The sequence below is a fragment of the Xenopus laevis genome, chromosome 3L, assembly GCF_017654675.1.
Source record: "Xenopus laevis strain J_2021 chromosome 3L, Xenopus_laevis_v10.1, whole genome shotgun sequence".
NCBI classification, from domain to species: Eukaryota; Metazoa; Chordata; class Amphibia; order Anura; family Pipidae; genus Xenopus; species Xenopus laevis.
Window position 1 is genome coordinate 6,259,817 of NC_054375.1, and position 20,592 is coordinate 6,280,408.

General features: G+C 43.7%; 1 protein-coding gene across 3 annotated transcripts in view; it reads left to right on the top strand.

Moving 5' to 3' along the window:
- The window catches only part of LOC108704366 (LARGE xylosyl- and glucuronyltransferase 1), a 217,024-nt gene that overhangs the window by 87,455 nt on the left and 108,977 nt on the right, over nucleotides 1-20,592 (top strand). For all 3 annotated transcript variants that reach the window (XM_041585904.1, XM_018240869.2, XM_041585905.1), the window contains exon 3: nucleotides 14,706-15,001. In XM_041585904.1, the coding sequence (XP_041441838.1) occupies nucleotides 14,706-15,001 (296 nt within the window). The remainder of the gene's footprint in view (nucleotides 1-14,705; nucleotides 15,002-20,592) is intronic.

Sequence of the window (20,592 nt, forward strand, 5' to 3'; positions counted from 1 at the left end):
CAGCAGGATAAATACAGTACCAATTCCATGTATTATACCCCAGAACACACAACAAGATAAATACAGTGCTAATTCCATGTAATATGTCCCAGAACACACAGCAGGATAAATACAGTGCCAATTCCATGTATAAGATCCCAGAACACACTGCAGGATAAATACAGGGCCAATTCCATTTATGATACCCCAGAACACACAGCAGGATAAATACAGTGCCAATTCCATGTATAATACCCCAGAACACACAGCAGGATAAATACAGTGCCAATTCCATGTATAATACCCCAGAACACACAGCAGGATAAATACAGTGCCAATTCCATGTATAATACCCCAGAACACACAGCAGGATAAATACAGTGCCAATTCCATGTATAATACCCCAGAACACACAGTAGGATAAATACAGTGCCAATTCCATGTATAATACCCCAGAACACACAGCAGGATAAATACAGTGCCAATTCCATGTATAATACCCCAGAACACACAGTAGGATAAATACAGTGCCAATTCCATGTATAAAACCCCAGAACACATAGAAGTATAAATACAGTGCCAAATTGAAGAAAGTTATTGGCATTGATTTGAGGAGGCTTAGAATAACAATGTTTACAATATCCTTTAGACTGTAGTTGCTATGTATGAGACTGACAGCACTGAGTAGCGCCAAACTAATTGAATCCTGTCAAGTGCTCTTTTTCTGCTTTTTCTTAAGTAACTGAATCTAATTCATTGACTTTAATAAGCAAGGGCATCCAATGAGGACTTGCCCATAGCACTCGGAATTAATGATATGGTCTAAGTTTACAGCTTATTATTGCCGTAAAAGAGCAACAGTACTCACAGCTAAATTGTTTAGGGTTTTTCAGAATGTTCTTATCCATCTTATTAGCTCCATTTGTGCTTCTGATGAATTGTTCTTCCTTTTAATAAAAGAAGGAGAGGGATGGAAGTGCTTCAGGATCTGCATCTCATCAGCTTTGTCCTTAAAACAAGAGATATGCTCCTTTCTTGAATGCAAATCTCATGCATTAAAATAATATGTAAATTAATTATGGAGTGAGATATCTCTTGAAGCGCCGCTGTGACTAACCAGCCGTGAAAATGGGCAGAAATCACTTCCTTTGGAAATCAAAAGCAATGAACCACCCCTTCATAAATAATTCATAAATAATTCAGTTCAGATATTAATCATAGGAATGAACAAGGGTGGGAGCTCAAAACCAAAAAACCCCCAACTTGAGAAACAATTTGCACTTTTAGAAGGTGATTGTCCACGTCCAAAACCCTTCAAGCTAAACATTCTTCTGTTGCTGAACAACATGGTCCATGTCAAGGGTTTAGCATCTGTGACTAGAGACTAGAGATGTTCCACATGAATACTTTTCCTCTAATCTGTTTCTCTCTGTCTCTTCTCCCCAACAGACATCATCCCACCACAAATCAACCTTTACTTATATGTCTTTTGTTTTTCTATTTTTTCCAAACTCTTATTCACCCATCCTTATTCTCTTACACTTTGCATCGTCTTCTCCTCGTTATATTCCATGATCTGATGATTTCCCTCTGCCTACCTACCATTCATCTTTCACTTTCCTCCATCCCTTCCCAGATGGGTCTTCCCTTTACCAGTCATCCATTCTTGATTTTCACATTCCATTCTCTTCATCCAAGCATTCTTTATCCATTTGCTGTCACTCAAGCCATCTCCTTGCATCTCAGACATTGACTTTATCTCTTTTCCACAAACCTATTTCCCTTCTCTTTCTTGACTTTCCTATATTGCCTTTTCTCTTGTTTCTATTTTTATTCTATGTACATTCATTCTCTTCCTTTTTACCCAACACTACCCCATTGTCTTTGGAACTCTGTAACTCTATTCAGCTTCCCATTCTTGGTTGTTCCACCGTTCTCTTTCTTTGCCATCTCATCTTCCTGTCCACTTTCATTCTTATTGACCCAAACCATCAACCATTTCTAAGTGTTTCTCTTTTTTTTACTTTCTTCTTCCTTTTTAACATCCCTCTGCTTGTCATTTGTCATATTATCCTCTCCTCATGAATATAGTAGCTAGTTCTGTTCTTCTCTGATGTCATATCAACCCACACATTTATCATTTCACACTAGTGCCTGTTTAATTTTTCAACCTCAGCTCAACCTTGACTCAATCTCATCTCCCCATTGATGTCCACATGACTGTATAATGTATCCCACATTCCAAACCACATTGTCTCCATGTTCTCTAGGTTCCTTTTCGTGGTACCCTTATTCAACCTTTTACATTGCCATTTGTCAACCCTCTTCACCATAAAACCCTTATAGCACTTAGGGCAGATTTACTAAAGGGCGAAGTTGATAACGCTAGCGACATTTCGCTAGCGTTACCGCCCACAGGGACATCGCCGATTTACTAACGGGTGCAGGTTCCAATTCACTAGCGAAAGAGACTGGTGCTAGCGGTCATTCAAACTCTATCGACAGGCGACTTTTCGATCTGTCAAACGGTCGATCTAGAGAGCAGATTTTACTGATCGTTAACTTTTTCGCCAGAGTTGCCTTCGCCACCTCAGACCAGCCGAAGTGCTATAAAGCAGCTAGATCTTCCTCAATCTTCTGTCACTTACATTATATTCTGTGCCATAAATGCATCAAAGTCCAAAAAACGCTGGCGACTTTTCCTTTTTTCAGCCTGATTGCCTGCAAAAGACCTAACTTGAACTTTTTTTGGGGAACCAGTTTTCACCTTACCTTTTGCAAACATATGGAACATATTTTTACAATGGGCTCATGTGTTTTAAAAAGTGTAATTTGTAAGTATATGCACCAACATTTAACATAAAGACCTCCATACAACTTTAAATTTCCCGTCCTATGCAAATTGACTTGAGAGCAAGATCCCTAGCGAAGTTTCGCTTGGCAAAAATGCTGAGAAACTCCACATTTTAGTGAATTAGCGTAGTCTGAGTGCATTTGCGCCTGGCGAGGTGTAGCAATGGGTGCGAATCGGTTGCTGGCGACAATTCCCCCTTTAGAAACTCTGCCCCTTTGTGCGGAAGACTAACCAATGAGACCCTTGCTTTCATTATTCTAGACATTTTTAGACTAAACTGGGTATTGTAGCACCTGCTGACACTCCCTAATCTGAACATCTTATCGACACCCTAGGTGCCACCCTTGGTTACTGTTTAAGGTCCCATTGACGAAAAGAGGCCACACCAGTTATATGCGCGCCAGTCATTCTAGCACAGAAAGCAGTGCAGGACTTTTGAGATAATGGGGAGACAAGGGGCCATTGACTTTGACCTTGGACACCAATGCAAGACACTAATTGGTGCAGATTGTAAATTACACCTTCAGTCTGTTGTCTTCTGCTGTCCTAGGAAAGGCTGAGAATACTAGTTCAGATAATTATGAGGCAGCCTTACCCTAGGGGGAGGTTGATTAAAGCGATTATTTGTGTTTTTTGGATAATTGCTACGATTCAGGAGATTGTTCTGAACAAACCAAATTATACGGGTGACTCACTTCCCATTCTAATCGCCGACTGTTCCCCAGAAGTTTGTCCTTACCAAACGCCACCTCCACAAACCTGTAAATATACCGTGACTATAATCATGAAGAGAAGTGGAATGTCAGGCCACCTTGTACCCCTCTCTCAGCAATCGCCCCGGTATTTTCTTATTTCCATTTTTCTCTGCGTCCCTTGCCTGGTGAGTACAAGGCTTTGCGCTCTGTGGTCACCTCCAAAAATAACTCTGCCTTTTTACTCTTTGCCCCCTGTTTTCTGTTATTATTTCTTCTTCAGCTTTCAAATGGAATGGAATAAGCAGAGTGGAATAAGGATACGAACGATGGCGGCTCAGCTGTGCAGAAGGGCTTGGGTATCAGCCTGGAAACGATTCGCTCAGTTAACACATTGCTTAATTAAATGGCATTAAGTGTACTATAAAAAGAAATGCAATATTATAGAATTATAAAAGACCATATTAAACTTGTCATGACTTTGAATTTTTTTTTTATTAATAGGTTGAGTGCTTTCCCCAGATCTTTTAGGAAGGAGAATTAGGGTGATAGCAGGTATTGTAGTGAAACAGTAGGGCAAGATGGAGGCAGCAGGACAAGGTGGAGATAATTGGGCAAGATAGATACAGTATGGTAAGATAGTTACAGTAGGGCAAGAAAGAGACAGTAGGGCAAGACAGAGACAGTAGGGCAAAATATAGACAGCAGGACAACGTGGAGACATCTGGGCAAGATGGAAACAGCAGGACAAAGTGGAGACAGTTGAGCAAGATAAATACAGTATGGTTAAGATAGTGGCAGTAGGACAAGACAAAGACAGTAGGGCCAGATGAAGACAGCAGGACAAGGTGGAAACATTTGGGCAAGGTGGAGACAGTTGGGCAAGGTGGAGACAGTTGGGCAAGATAGATACAGTATGGTTAGATAGTGACAGTAGTACAAGATGGAGACAATAGGGCAAGAAGAAGACAGCTAGACAAGGTGGAGACATCTGGGCAAGATAGAGACAGTAGGGCAAGACAGAACAGTATGGCAAGATGGCAGAGGCGGGCCAGGACCTAGGCAACCTGGCCAGCAAGCTCCCACCCATTTCCTCTGTCATGCAGGCTACATAGCGTGCAAGCAAAGTGGCAGGTGAGTCTGGTCTAGGGTTGGGCAAAAGAGGTATCTGTCCAGCTCCCCCAATCATTGCTCCCTAGGCATCTGCCTCTTCTGCCTACCCCTAGTACCAGCCCTGCAAGATGGTGACATTAAGACAAGATGGTGACAGTAGACAATATGGAGCTAGGACGACAAGTTGTCAGTAGTTGTCAGGAACGACCTGGTTTAGAACCAGGGACCTAAGCGTTTAATGCATACAGAGTTGTTTTCCCCCATAAAGTGGGATCCCACAGAGAAGATCTTTTAGGAAGAAAAATTAGGGTAATAACAGGTATTGTACTGAAACAGTAGGACAAGGTGGAGGCAGCAGGACAAGGTGGAGACAATTGGGCAAGATAGATACAGTTTGGTACGATAGTGACAGTAGGGCAAGACAGAGACAGTAGGGCAAAATATAGACAGCAGGACAACATGGAGACATCTGGGCAAGACAGAGACAGCAGGACAAGGTGGAGACATCTGAGCAAGATGGAGACAGCAGGACAAGGTGGAGACATTTGGGCAAGATAGATACAGTTTGGTACGATAGTGACTGTAGGGCAAGACAGAGACAGTAGGGCAAAATATAGACAGCAGGACAACATGGAGACATCTGGGCAAGACAGAGACAGCAGGACAAGTTGGAGACATTTGGGCAAGATAGATACAGTATGGTAAGATAGTGACAGTAGGGCAAGACAGAGACAGTAGGAGATCTTTCTATACATCTACATCCTTGCAGGAATAACCAAAACATAATTGTTTTTTTTGATTAACTTTGGTTTCTAGTCATTAAATGACTAGTCTTTTTTTTTTCTGGCTAAATGAACAGGTTGGGGAAGGGTTGTATTTATTGAAAAAAGTCGTAAACACAGTTCACCATGCTAAATATTATTAAATGTGCTGATAAGAATGAACACGTCAGTCCCTGCCGGGAAAGACCACACGTTAGTTAGAGGGTTGGAATTCTCGGAAATAGATATTGCTGTACCTAAACTGTAACCCCTTTGGGCCTTCTGGTTGCCGGCTAATGGGAATTTTGGCAGCATGGCATTCTGAAGTCATTCCCGGGCAGATTTTTTTGGATATAAATGCCTATTTGGGGGTTACAAGGTCACGTAGTAAACAAGGCTGAAACAAGACGAGTTGAACCTTCTCTCCCATTGATCTGGGCAGTGGCAGGCAAGAAGCCAATTCACAGGGGAACAAAAAATGTAATATCTTGACATCCGTGCCCCTCTCACACAATAAAAAGGGATCCAGCCAGGAAGTCCATTTTACAGGAGCCCTTTTGTGACCCCTTACTCAGATGGGCTGATAACATATTGATTGGTTTCAGTAATTCAGAAGAAGGTTGGTATTTTCAGAAGAAAAGGTTAATGTTAGAGAGACCACAAATCACAGGGCCCAGAAATGAATGGAATTAGGTTTTATTCTACTGTACTTTAGTGAATTTCAATGTTTCATCAACATGGAGCTGCTGCTTTATTATGTACTATATGAATTTGATTCAATTATACTCTAGCCATTTAATTATGTCATGGACTAATAGCTAATAAGCTTTATAGATCCCGTGGTGAAGTTATTGGCATTGTCTTGCAGTGCTGGGGCCTTAAGCTCCCCAGAGGATTCTTCTTGCCGAACAACCGATCCTTCCAAATTATCGTGCGGTTAGTGGGATTCGAACGATCGACCATCTTACGATTTTTTGGCCGACATCTGTCAGGAGATTGATCGGCCAGGTTAAAAAATCTTTGTCAGTCCCAGTACAATCTTTCTATGTTTGCAGGGCCAAGCAGGCAGCTCCCCTTTGTTTTCCTGGCAAATTGATCTTTTTAGTTGATGGTAAATTCGTACGATCGTTCCGAGAAGATCGTGGTCTCACGATGAGGATTGGATCTTTTAAAAATGGGAACATCTATGGCCAGCTTTAGGTTTGATTCCAGCCATGGACACATGTTGCATCCTCTGCGATTGGCACATAAAGTAATGAATAGCTTCAAACCTTGATCTTTCTCATCTTGGCCCATCAGCCATGGCTTTGCCCCCTTTGTACCCAGATTCTGCCCAACTCAGCTCTTGTTCCACATTGTCAGTAATTTATACTGACCCAACCTATTGCAAACCCCAATGCTGGGGTTTGCAATGGGTTGGGTCAGTATAAATTACTGACATCAGTGTGATGCCTACTGATGTTTGCTTTCTGTGCCATGTGTTGTCAGGCTTATGCTGGGCATATTATCAGATCCAGCCATTTGCCCAATTGGATGAGCCTGATTTGGCACAGGGCAAGGGTGGCCAAATCAGGCTCATCCATTGTGGCAAACAATGGTATCATGATACAGGTCTATTAGGACCCATCTAAACATATTTTTATAGGGTGTGGTAGTAGGGTTGCCACCTTTTCATAAAATTTCCACCGGCTGGTTGTGGGAGGAGGGAACAAAAGGGGAGGCCTGTGATATAAAAAGGGCGGGCCATGATGTAAAAGGGGGTGGAGCCACAGAGTGCAATGGCCAGAAGGAGGAGAAAAGGTACGTTTTGAGCAGATTGTAGGCGGGCCAAGGGCTTTTGTTAGGTGTATTACAAATTTACCGGCAGCTACATTGCTGGTAATTTGTAATGCCGGCTCCAGACTTGGCAGGTGTTTTACCGGCTAGGCGTGTAGAATACTGGCCGGGTGGCAACCCTATCTGGTAGTTATCTGGCTGATTTTCACCCAGATACGTGTATCAACTTCTGAGAGGCCCAGGGCAGGACACAGGGATAAAACCCCAGCCCTTGGGGCCCCTTCGAGTTCCGACCCAGGCCTAGCCCCTGCCAGGACCAGTGGCTGCAAGTTTGTAGGAGCAGGAGGAGGGGAAAGTACAAGCTACAGTCAGATGGGGGGCATTGGGGGGCAAGTGTTACATTGGTTTGGTGCTTTGGATAGGCGGGTAGATGTGCACAGGGAAGCCATAGAGGTAGGAGTGGGCCCTTAAGGTTGGGGCCTGGTGGGCCCTGGGCCTCCAGGCCTGACCTTGGGGAGTCCTAATAAATGGGCCTGTAAGCTGTTGATGTAGTTTGAGTTGGCAGAGTTTATTGGTCAGGGTATGAGCAGCTTTACAAGCATCAATCAGATTGAAACCCCATAAATGTAGAATCTGTGGTGCTGCCATGCTGATGCCTTTACAGGATCCAACCTGATCAGACTGAGTATATTGCTCCCTGCAAGCCATGTGAGAAGGAGGAGGAGGGTTCTCAGAGAATTGGGACACCTGGCGAGATTTAGCATAGTCTACAACTAATTGATGCACTTTGGTGCCGAGGGGAGGCCGTTCCATTTAATTGAATCATTGTTTAAAGGTGGCCATACATGGGCAGATAAAGCTGCAGATATCGGTCGTTTGGACCGATTTGACAGCTTATCTGCCCGTGTATGGGGGCTTCCGACGGGTCTTCCCGATCGATATCTGGCCACGATATCGATCGGGAAGGTTGGATTTTTACCCGACCGACCCGTCGGAGCCGCTTGGCGCATCGTAATTCGATCGTTCGGCCATATGGCCGAACGCTCGAATTACCCCCGATATAGCCACGCAGTTTAGTGGCATATCGGGGAAAGATCCGCTCGTTTGGTGATGTCGCCAAACGAGCGGATCTTTGAGTCTATGGCCACCTTAAGTGTCAACTAAGGTGCAACTAAAAGATCTAGAGATTGAAAGGGAATACAATTAATTTCTGCATGGATAGTTCAAAGTTTTACCTTGCTTTGGTTTGGACACAGGTACATGGGACCCCCCCCCCCATGAGCTATCAGTTCAGACTACTGATATGTAGCAGTTTGTTAGGAAAAAGCCAAAAATGCATTTCCTTGTTGGGTTCTTTGGAGCTGATGCCATTTCAAGGCCCATCTGTAAAATCTCTGTGTTTATTCATATCAAACTAGCAACTCTGGCCCGTGCTTTTAATTAAAGGACCAATTAAGCAGCAAACGGCCAAATTAAAAAGTGTTGTGTTTTTTTTTTCAGATGCACAGCCTTAATTAACAATCCACTAGTGGCCTTAATTAATGGACCTAGATACTGTAAGGGCAACATTCTAACTAGATTGGAAATCAGAGACGGATTATGCACAAAACTCCCTAGACGGTTCCGTAGCTCAGCATTGGATCATTGCCCCCCCAACCAAGCATAGTAATATGCCAATGTCTACTGGTAGCAATGCCCAGTAGTTCTGATCCATTGCCCTTTAAATGTTCTTGAATTGCACCACTAGCATTTGGCTGCTGGGGGTTCCTACAACTTGTACTGCAACAGCAATTGAAGGGGCGGAAGTTGGGTATCACTGACATCAAGTGTTACTGTTGCCTTCTTGTCGTATTGTCAAAATATTGCCCCATAAGTGTCTTCTGGTCTTACAGTTGCATTATTATAGCACTGTAACCATGTTGCTCAACAGTCATCATGTTGTTCCATTGTCTCTATCTTACCTTTTTACCAACATCTTGCCCTGCAGTCACATCACCTGGTACTAGATCCATCTTGCCAAACAGTCTCCATTGTGTCATACTTTCTTCCTCATGTTCTGCTGTCACCATCTTGTCTTACTTTTTTCATCTTGTCCTACAGTATCCATCTTGCCCTGTTACACCTGATGTTTCCTATGCCCCATCTTGCCCTACTGTCTTCAGATGATTGCCCTACCATCATCATTTGCCCTACTGTCTCCATTGTACCTTGCTGTCACTATCTAATTGTACTGTCTCCTTCTTGCCCTACTGGCTCCATCCTGTCCTATGGTCTCCATTGTGTCAGTATCTACTTGTACTGTATCCATCTTCTCATAATGTCTCCATCCTGTCTTAATGTCTTCATTTGTCCTACTGTCTACATATTGTCCTAATGTCATCATTTGTCCTACTGCCTCCATCTTGTCCTACTGTCATTGTCTCTCCTACCAACTCCGTCATTTGTACTACTGTTCCCATCTAGTTATACTCTATCCATCATGTCCTACTGTCTCCATCTTGTCCTACTATAATCATTCATCCTACTGCCTCCATCTTGTCCTACTGTCATTTGTCCTACCACTAGCATCGTCATCATCATTTGTCTACTGTCTCCATTGTGCCCTACTGTCAGTATCTACTTATACTGTATCCATCTTGTCCTACTATCTCCATCATGTCGATTTCCATCCTGTTTTCGTGTTATAATTTGTCTCCATTTTGTCCTATTGTCATCATTTGTCCTACTGCCTTCATCTTGTCCTATAGTCATCATCTCTCCTACCATAATCATCATTTGTCCTACCATCATCATCATCATTTGTCTACTGCCTTCATCTTGTCCTATTCTCATCATCTCTCCTACCATCATCGTCATTTGTCCTACCATCATCATCATCATTTGTCTACAGTCTCCATCTTGTCATAACATCGCCATCTTGGCCTACTATCAATATTTATCCTACTGTCACATCTATTCCTACAGTATCCATCTTGCCCTGCTGTCTCCCTATTGGCCAACTAGCACCATTTATCCTACTATACCTGATGTTCCCTCCCTACAGCTATTGCCCTACCAACTCCACTATACGTGTGGCCAACCCCCTAAAGACTTTGTGCACATTCCTGGAAGAGATATTACATGAAATTGGAATAAAGGGCCCCAAATAACTACTATCCCTAGGGACACAGAAAATCCATCACCGTTCAGAGTCAGTTCTCCCCATGAGCAGTATTGCAAAATAAAGCAGCAGATTAATTTACCACCAATAATAAATTCATTGCCCTATTGTGTGTATTCTTTTTATGGAGTGTGATGTTTGTATAGAGCAATGCGAGAACAAGTAGATGTCAGTGATGTATCTCCAGCCCAAGGCATTAATCAGGCTACAAAAGCTAGATGCCACTGTATGCAAACAGATACTTGCATTTTATGATCTTGCCGCAATATATCTTGTTTTACTGTAATCTGCTTCATGTTTCCTGAACTTTACAGCATGCATGCAATAAATTAAAAAGATGCTGATATTGAACATATGTAATGGAATGGGGCCGTGCAGTGGCAGCTATGTGCAGAATGAGATACAGAAGGACTGAAACCCAGAGGATAAGGGTTCTGGTCATGTCAGTGTATAGCACTTGAGATTAAAGGGAAACTCCACCATAAAACTTCTGCTTGTGTAATTAAAGAAAGTGGAATTCTATGTATTGTATAATATACTTTGAATTCTAATTTTCACTGGTTTTATAGGTATTCGTCTATGTACAGTAATTGCTTTTGAAAGCAGCGTCTGGCTATTTCTATTCTCTGCACTACTGCTTCTGCCTCCTGAAACAATGTAGCAGAAGTCAGCTGGTCCGACATTTGGTGTGAACCCCTTGATTGTAGCAAAGTTACAAATATATGATATGACAGTCACCAAGGTTACAGATATATAGAAACATTGGGGTAACAGTCACCCTGCTATAGTTCCCGGGGTACCCAGAGTACAAATAAGCACTCGCCCCAAATATCCCCCTAACTGGCCTTCAGGCTGGGCCCCCTCAGCTCATAACAAGGTTACAGATATATAGAAACATTGGGGTGTCACCCTGCTATAGTTCCAGGGGTACCCAGGGTACAAATAAGCACTCACCCCAAATCTCCCCCTAACTGGCCTTCAGGCTGGGCCCCCCTAGCTCATAACAAGGTAACAGATATATAGAAACATTGGGGTAACAGTCACCCTGATATAGTTCCAGGGGTACCCAGGGCACAAATAAACACTCACCCCAAATCTCTCCCTAACTGACCTTCAGACTGGGCCCCCTTAGCTCATAACAAGGTTACAGATATATAGAAACATTGGGGTAACAGTCACCCTGCTATAGTTCCAGGGGTACCCAGGGCACAAATAAGCACTCACCCCAAATCTCCCCCTAACTGGCCTTCAGGCTGGGCCCCCCTAGCTCATAACAAGGTTACAGATATATAGAAACATTGGGGTAACAGTCACCCTGCTATAGTTCCAGGGGTACCCAGGGCACAAATAAGCACTCACCCCAAATCTCCCCCTAACTGGCCTTCAGGCTGGGCCCCCCTAGCTCATAACAAGGTTACAGATATATAGAAACATTGGGGTGTCACCCTGCTATAGTTCCAGGGGTACCCAGGGTACAAATAAGCACTCACCCCAAATCTCCCCCTAACTGCGCTTCAGACTGAATCCTCTTAGCTCATAACAAGGTTACAGATATATAGAAACATTGGGGTAACAGTCACCCTGCTATAGTTCCTGGGGTACCAGTTCAAATAAGCACTCACCCCAAATCTCCCCCTAACTGGCCTTCAGGCTGGGCCCCCTTAGCTCATAACAAGGTTACAGATATATAGAAACATTGGGGTAACAGGGGTACCCAGGGTACAAATAATCACTCACCCCAAATCTCCCCCTAACTGGCCTTCAGACTGGGCCCCCTTAGCTCATAACAAGGTTACAGATATATAGAAACATTGGGGTAACAGTCACCCTGCTATAGTTCCAGGGGTACCCAGGGTACAAATAAGCACTCACCCCAAATCTCCCCCTAACTGACTTTCAGACTGGGCCCCCTTAGCTCATAACAAGGTTACAGATATATAGAAACATTGGGGTAACAGTCACCCTGCTATAGTTCCAGGGGTACCCAGGGCACAAATAAGCACTCACCCCAAATCTCCCCCTAACTGACCTTCAGACTGGGCCCCCTTAGCTCATAACAAGGTTACAGATATATAGAAACATTGGGGTAACAGTCACCCTGCTATAGTTCCAGGGGTACCCAGGGTACAAATAAGCACTCACCCCAAAACTCCCCCTAACTGACCTTCAGACTGGGCCCCCTTAGCTCATAACAAGGTTACAGATATATAGAAACATTGGGGTGTCACCCTGCTATAGTTCCAGGGGTACCCAGGGCACAAATAAGCACTCACCCCAAATCTCCCCCTAACTGGCCTTCAGGCTGGGCCCCCTTAGCTCATAACAAGGTTACAGATATATAGAAACATTGGGGTAACAGACATCCAATTCCAGGGGTACTTTGCAGGTTCTTACACACAGTAAAAGCTATAAAATATGTACATTGGCTTAGTACGGTCGGTAGTAAAATGGATGTTAACAGGGGTCACCTCTTTGGAATTATATTTCCAGTTGCTTTGTGGGGTAAAATCACTTCCTTTTGTTTAAAAAGAAAAAAAAAACACAAACCAACTCGGATTTTAATGGCAGACTGCACATTTTAAATGGAACTTGTGTTGGTGAATGGGCGGTGTGCGAGTAATACACAAATCATCCCGATTAGCAGGCACTGTTTTTACTCTAACGACACGGCATTCTAATTACTATGCTTGTGAAAGGGTCCCCAAATCGAGATAAGCCAATTCTATTTCATATAATTTGCATGCAATTAAAATACGGAGTTAATGGTGTTTCACAGATTCCAGCGTACAAAAATATAAATAAATCATCAAAGCAAATTTAAAGCCCGTCTGCACTTTGGAAAACATTTCTGCTGTTGCTTCTTCCTCTAAAGGCAAAATATATCCTATCTCTATAGTTAACTCTTTCTTAAACAAGCAGCGTCGGACTGGACCTCTGAGGGCCCAGTGGAGATCGTGACACCTGCATTGTGACAACAAATTGATGTAGCGCATGCATGTTCTACGGTTTTATATAGGCCTATGTTTGACCTAAGAACGGGTTGATGGAAATTCTCAATGACTTGGGTCCAACATAGGGTTCTATAGTATTCTGGTAGCCCAGACTGACCCTGCCAGCAAGGGGAAATGAGATACAGCATAACCTCTATTAGACCTTGCTCTTTATCCCAAGTTGTGTAGGGGTTTCTGCTATGTCAGTCACTGAACAGAGCCTTTAGCAAATAAAAGGGGTTCTTAGAAAAGCGTGTTGGGCTGGAGGGAAGCAACTCCTTCTATCCAGTTGTTAATACAGCTGTAAATTCCCCCCTGCAGACGAGCAAGCAGTATGCAGAGGAGGAACTCTTGACTGTCCTCAGAGTTGAGATGGACTGAGCGAGCAGTATGCAGAGCAGCATCTCATGGCTGGCCTCAGAGTTGAGGTGGAATGAGTGCGCAGTATGCAGAGCAATGTCTCATGGCTGGCCTCAGAGTTTTGGTTGGACTGAGTGACAAGTATACAGAGCAGCATCTCATGGATGACCTCAGAGTTGAGGTGGAATAAGCAAGCAGTATACAGAGCAACATCTCATGGATAACCTCAGAGATGAGGTGGACCGAGCTAGCAGTATGAAGAGCAGTTTCTTATTGTTAGCCTCAGAGTTTAGGTAGAATGAGCGAGCAGTATGCATAGCAGCATCTCATGGCTAGCCTCAGAGTTGAGGTGGAATAAGCACACAGTATACAGAGCAGTGTCTCATGGATGACCTCAAAGTTCAGGTGGAATAAGCAAACAGCATACAGAGTAGCATCTCATGGATAACCTCAGAGATTAGGTGGACTGAGCGAGCAGTATGCAGAGCAGTTTCTTATTGCTAGCCTCAGATTTAGCGTGGAATAAGCGAGCAGTATGCAGAGCACTGTCTCATTGCTGGCCTCAGAGATGAGGTGGACTGCACAAGTATGCAGAGAGACATCTCATAGATTAGTTTACAGTTGAGTAAGCATTATGCAGAGTAGCATCTAATGGACCGAGCGAGCACTAAGCAGAGCAGATTCTCATGGCTGACATCAGAGTTGAGTTGGACAAAGAGAGCAGTAGGCAGAGCAATGTATCATCTTTGGCCTCAAAGTTGGAGAAACACTAGCCTACAGCAATCAACATGAAAACCACAGTCTAATTGGTTACTGTGTTGAGGGTAGATTTGCACCAACTCACTGCAGACAAGGGGGTGAAATATAAGTAGATCTGTGGTGGGGTCAATCTCAACTGGGAATATCATTGTAATACAGACCTATGCAGGGCAATGTGTATGGGTAGATGAAAGGGGATTTTGTAATAATGGTAATAACTGAATATCTTCCGTTATTGATGAACCCTGTGTTTTTTTGTAGATGGGAAGACGGTGTCTCTGTCTCCGCTGGACGCTCAGCCCCACAGCCCACGTTACTTGGCCTCCAGCCAGCGGGAGAGCTTGGAAGTGCGGGTGCGAGAAGTGGAGGAAGAAAACCGACTTCTCCGCAAGCAGCTCAGCCTGGTGCAGAGCCGGGTTCCCTCTCACAGACATGGCAACCGCTCCAAAACCTACTCTATGGAGGAAGGGACGGGGGACAGTGAAAGCCTGCGGGCCGGGATTGTGGCCGGCAACAGCTCTGAGTGTGGGCAAACGCCAGCCGTGGAGAAGTGTGAGGTAAGTAATGGGCTACTTCTAAACCGTTCTGATTCTCTGGCTGGTGTTTAACTACAACTTGCAGCATTGCTACACCTCCTCTTCTGATGGAAGGATGCCTGAACATTATTATTATTGTTCTACTGTATGTGATCCATTGAGACCTATAGATTTCCACTTGGCCAAAGAGGTCTTCTGCTGTTCTCCTCCTGCTTTTATACCTTCCTGGGCCCCGCCCCTTTGCTATCGAATTTTTATTTCCTCTAGTGGCCACTGCTAGTAATTACACTTAGAGCTTAATAACTGGGCCGACTTGGGCTGTATTTATAGACTGTGTTACCCTTTGAGATCATGAAAGTTTATTTCAGCCTAAGTTTTCCATTGTAGCCCCCATCCTCAATCATGAAGCTTGCCAGAGAAGGGACACTATGGAGCAGCCGACTTTGCGTCATCTTTTTATTTTGTCACAATGAATCTGTAATGATTACACGAGAAGCAACTTTGGGTGCTCCGAAATTCTCTGACAGGGATTTGCACTTAATCTTCTTATCAGTATTCAGAATGACATATCCCCTGGAATTATATATCTTAAAAAATGAAAGGCGACAAAGCTTGAATTTATCTCAAAATGTGAGTATTGTAAGAAATAATATGGCCTCTAATGCTAAATATAAGGATAATAGAATATTTTGCTTTTATATAGGCACAGAATGTCTCAGTACCTCATTATATCCTTAGAATTTACAGTAGGGGGTACATTATCTCTTAAAATACATGAGTGATACTCAGAGTTCCCTGTATAACTCAGCCTGCAGCCTTGTGCCTTTATATGGTCACAGAACAACCCCTCAGTGACTTCTAATATCCTTATCATTTACAGTAGGGGGTACATTATCCCTTATAATACATGAGTGATACTCAGAGTTCCCTGTATAACTCAGCCTGCAGCCTTGTGCCTTTATATGGTCACAGAACAACCCGTCAGTGACTTCTAATATCCTTATCATTTACAGTAGGGGGTACATTATCCCTTATAATACATGAGTGATACTTAGAGTTCACTGTATAACTCGGCCTGCAGCCTTGTGCCTTTATATGGTCACAGAACAACCCCTCAGTGACTTCTAATATCCTTATCATTTACAGTAGGGGGTACATTATCCCTTATAATACATGAGTGATACTCAGAGTTCCCTGTATAACTCAGCCTGCAGCCTTGTGCCTTTATATGGTCACAGAACAACCCCTCAGTGACTTGTAATATCCTTATAAATTACAGTAGGGGGTACATTATAGCGAAATCAGAGTTCCCTTGTGTTGAGGATGTTGAGATACATCCTTCTGAAACAGTGGTTGATTCCAGCTACGTGTAGTTGTATTTACCGCATACAAAGGGTTAGCAGATTGAGTTCCCCGCTCTGGCTGTGTTTAAACATACGTGCGTCTCAGGAGAGGCCGGAGCTCAGCAGAAATGGCCTGTGTAACTCAGATTGACAGCGTGACTCAGCCGTATCTCACTGGGGCCGAGGATGAGAAATAACAGCTTTGGAATATTTAGATTCTTTACAATTTTGCATTATGCACAGGATTTCTAGCCCACTTAGAAATGCTATGAAAAAAAAAAAAATCTCCAAGGCAAAATTATTCGTCAAAAAATGTAAATAAATAAAAATACCCTTTTTATAACCCCAGCACCGCCACCCCTATGGATTTCTGCTGTAGTCCCTGGAGGCATGTTAAGGAAGGGAAGATCCAGTAAGTGGAATGAACATTTAGGCTGTGATTTGCATTGGCTCTTGTGCCCCCAAGGCACCGTCACATGATTAATGTCACTTACTTTAGATACTCAGTGTAGTACCAGAATCAGATGCAGGTTTCCCATAGGGATTCGGCATATACTGAGCCTTCTTGCTCTATTTACTCTTAGTATCTTAAAACAGTTCTCTGGCGTAGCCTGATGTATCACTATAAGGTAATTCTGGCTACAGACTATACGTAAGGTTACACGGCAATAGCGGCACCACCAACACCAGCTTCTAACTGAGAACCCAACACTATAGAGACACATCATGATCAATGTGATACATAACTGGAATGTGCTTATATAATACAACATAGTCCTGGCTCCCTAGGGATACTCACTGCTCACATGCTCTTGTAGGAAATTAATTCCTGTGTTATGGATTCAGCAGAAACAGCCATAAATTATATTCTTTATTTAATATAAAAAAGTGCTTCCTACATAATTGTTTTTTCCAGGGATCTCATTATCTGTTTATTCAGAGTAAATAGCTCTAGCTTTATGTTTATTTGGACTATTGGTAAACAGTAAATTCAGTAGTCAACTTAGTGTAATAGTGTGAGAGAGAGGGGTGGGAAGAAGAGTATCACTGGGGTAATAGTAGGGATAGCAGGTATAGTAGGGAGAGATGGTGCCTATAGTAACAGTGGATAATAGTCTCTGGGAAGGGAGTGTGACTGTGGGATAGCAGGTATAGTAGGGAGAGATGGTGCCTATAGTAACAGTGGATAATAGTCTCTGGGAAGGGAGTGTGACTGTGGGATAGCAGGTATAGTAGGGAGAGATGGTGTCTATAGTAACAGTGGATAATAGTCTCTGGGAAGGGAGTGTGACTGTGGGATAGCAGGTATAGTAGGGAGAGATGGTGCCTATAGTAACAGTGGATAATAGTCTCTGGGAAGGGAGTGTGACTGTGGGATAGCAGGTATAGTAGGGAGAGATGGTGCCTATAGTAACAGTGGATAATAGTCTCTGGGAAGGGAGTGTGACTGTGGGATAGCAGGTATAGTAGGGAGAGATGGTGTCTATAGTAACAGTGGATAATAGTCTCTGGGAAGGGAGTGTGACTGTGGGATAGCAGGTATAGTAGGGAGAGATGGTGTCTATAGTAACAGTGGATAATAGTCTCTGGGAAGGGAGTGTGACTGTGGGATAGCAGGTATAGTAGGGAGAGATGGTGTCTATAGTAACAGTGGATAATAGTCTCTGGGAAGGGAGTGTGACTGTGGGATAGCAGGTATAGTAGGGAGAGATGGTGCCTATAGTAACAGTGGGATAATAGTCTCTGGGAAGGGAGTGTGACTGTGGGATAGCAGGTATAGTAGGGAGAGATGGTGTCTATAGTAACAGTGGATAATAGTCTCTGGGAATGGAGTGTGACTGTGGGATAGCAGGTATAGTAGGGAGAGATGGTGTCTATAGTAACAGTGGAAAATAGTATCTGGGAAGGGAGTGTGACTGTGGGATAGCAGGTATAGTAGGGAGAGATGGTGTCTATAGGAACAGTGGATAATAGTCTCTGGGAATGGAGTGTGACTGTGGGATAGCAGGTATAGTAGGGAGAGATGGTGTCTATAGTAACAGTGGAAAATAGTATCTGGGAAGGGAGTGTGACTGTGGGATAGCAGGTATAGTAGGGAGAGATGGTGTCTATAGGAACAGTGGATAATAGTCTCTGGGAATGGAGTGTGACTGTGGGATAGCAGGTATAGTAGGGAGAGATGGTGTCTATAGTAACAGTGGGGATAATAGTCTCTGGGAAGGGAGTGTGACTGTGGGATAGCAGGTATAGTAGGGAGAGATGGTGTCTATAGTAACAGTGGAAAATAGTATCTGGGAAGGGAGTGTGACTGTGGGATAGCAGGTATAGTAGGGAGAGATGGTGTCTATAGTAACAGTGGGGATAATAGTCTCTGGGAAGGGAGTGTGACTGTGGGATAGCAGGTATAGTAGGGAGAGATGGTGTCTATAGTAACAGTGGAAAATAGTATCTGGGAAGGGAGTGTGACTGTGGGATAGCAGGTATAGTAGGGAGAGATGGTGCCTATAGTAACAGTGGGGATAATAGTCTCTGGGAAGGGAGTGTGACTGTGGGATAGCAGGTATAGTAGGGAGAGATGGTGTCTATAGTAACATTGGGGATAATAGTCTCTGGGAAGGGAGTGTGACTGTGGGATAGCAGGTATAGTAGGGAGAGATGGTGTCTATAGTAACAGTGGGATAATAGTCTCTGGGAAGGGAGTGTGACTGTGGGATAGCAGGTATAGTAGGGAGAGATGGTGCCTATAGTAACAGTGGGATAATAGTCTCTGGAAAGGGAGTGTGACTGTGGGATAGCAGGTATAGTAGGAGAGATGGTGCCTATAGTAACAGTGGATAATAGTCTCTGGGAAGGGAGTGTGACTGTGGGATAGCAGGTATAGTAGGGAGAGATGGTGCCTATAGTAACAGTGGGAGGACATAAATATTTAGGTATAGGTATATGAAGGTATAATGAAAGTTAATATTAGACAAGTAAAAAATTCAGATTTGGTCAGACACAAGGCTTCTCTATGGCAGGTGTTGGAGCATCACGTGGGCAGTTGCTCCCAGGAGGCAGTCTGATTACAATAAAGGAGGATTCGGGACTGAAACATTACTATTCCCCCAGTCCTTTGCAATCAGAGAGAAAACATCCTGATGATTATAAATATTGTTGCTGGAAATATCAAATGAACAGGCAGGTATTATGCGGCAGTAGTAATTTGGGCTGGAAGGAACGTTTACTTGCCAGTGTAACATGAGGAGCAGTTGTGATGCTCAGCAATAATGGCGATGATGTCATAAGTGCACTCAGGGTCAGTGATGTAATGGGGCTGCGTAAAGTGGAGCTGGATTGGGGGTGGTGTTGGCTGTTTGGAATTGGAACCATCCTAGAAGTGGGGGTCCTTACCCAGGGGGAACCTGATTCACCCACCCTCAACCTCCCTCGCACTGCGGGTACATTACGTATCTCTTTGGCATCACCTGCAGCAGAATTCTGTGCCTTCTTCCCCCCCCCCAAATCCTCCCGGCACATTCCTAATTCCGCTCAGATGCCAAATGATTGGTTAGCCGCACAGATCTGTAGGTAGGGATTAACTTCCAATTAATTCTCGTAATTAATTCTAAATTGGACATTCTGACAATCCATGCGCCCGTCTCTGAGAGATGAACGATCCCTCTTACGAACATAAGGCCCCCGATTCTGCCTTTCATTTTATTGCCTTTATTCTCTGCATTAGCCGTGGCTCCACTGGAGGGTTTAATAAACTCTCCTGATTCTTTATTGCAGTCGGGATTGTGTCCAACCAGCACACACACTGAGCAACCCTGCTCTTTTTCTCTTTACTACTGGTTTCAATTGAAAGAACATATTAACAGAAAGAGCCGTTAATACATTTCCAGAGTGTTAGGAGGTCCAGGCCTTCCATGCGCCCCTGCAAGTAGTGGGGCCCCATAAACCAGCAGTGGTAGGTGAGAAGAATTCGGGGAGTTCAACACCGTAAGATGTGAGTGGAGAATTAAAGAAACACTCAGGATACTGACCCTAATTCCAGGACCCTTATTGTTGCCCCCCCACCCCACGCAAGGGCATCATCAACCCTTATAAATTCTTAATTAAATATTGAGTAAATGGTATTTGTATAGTAATATATTGTAGAGTGTGTTACATATAGCAGTCATTTCCTGCCCCAGTGATCCAACAATCTAAGGTCCCCATCACATTCCTATCAGTCCCTGCCCCAGTGAGCTTACACTCTAAGGTCCCTATCACATTCCCATCAGTCCC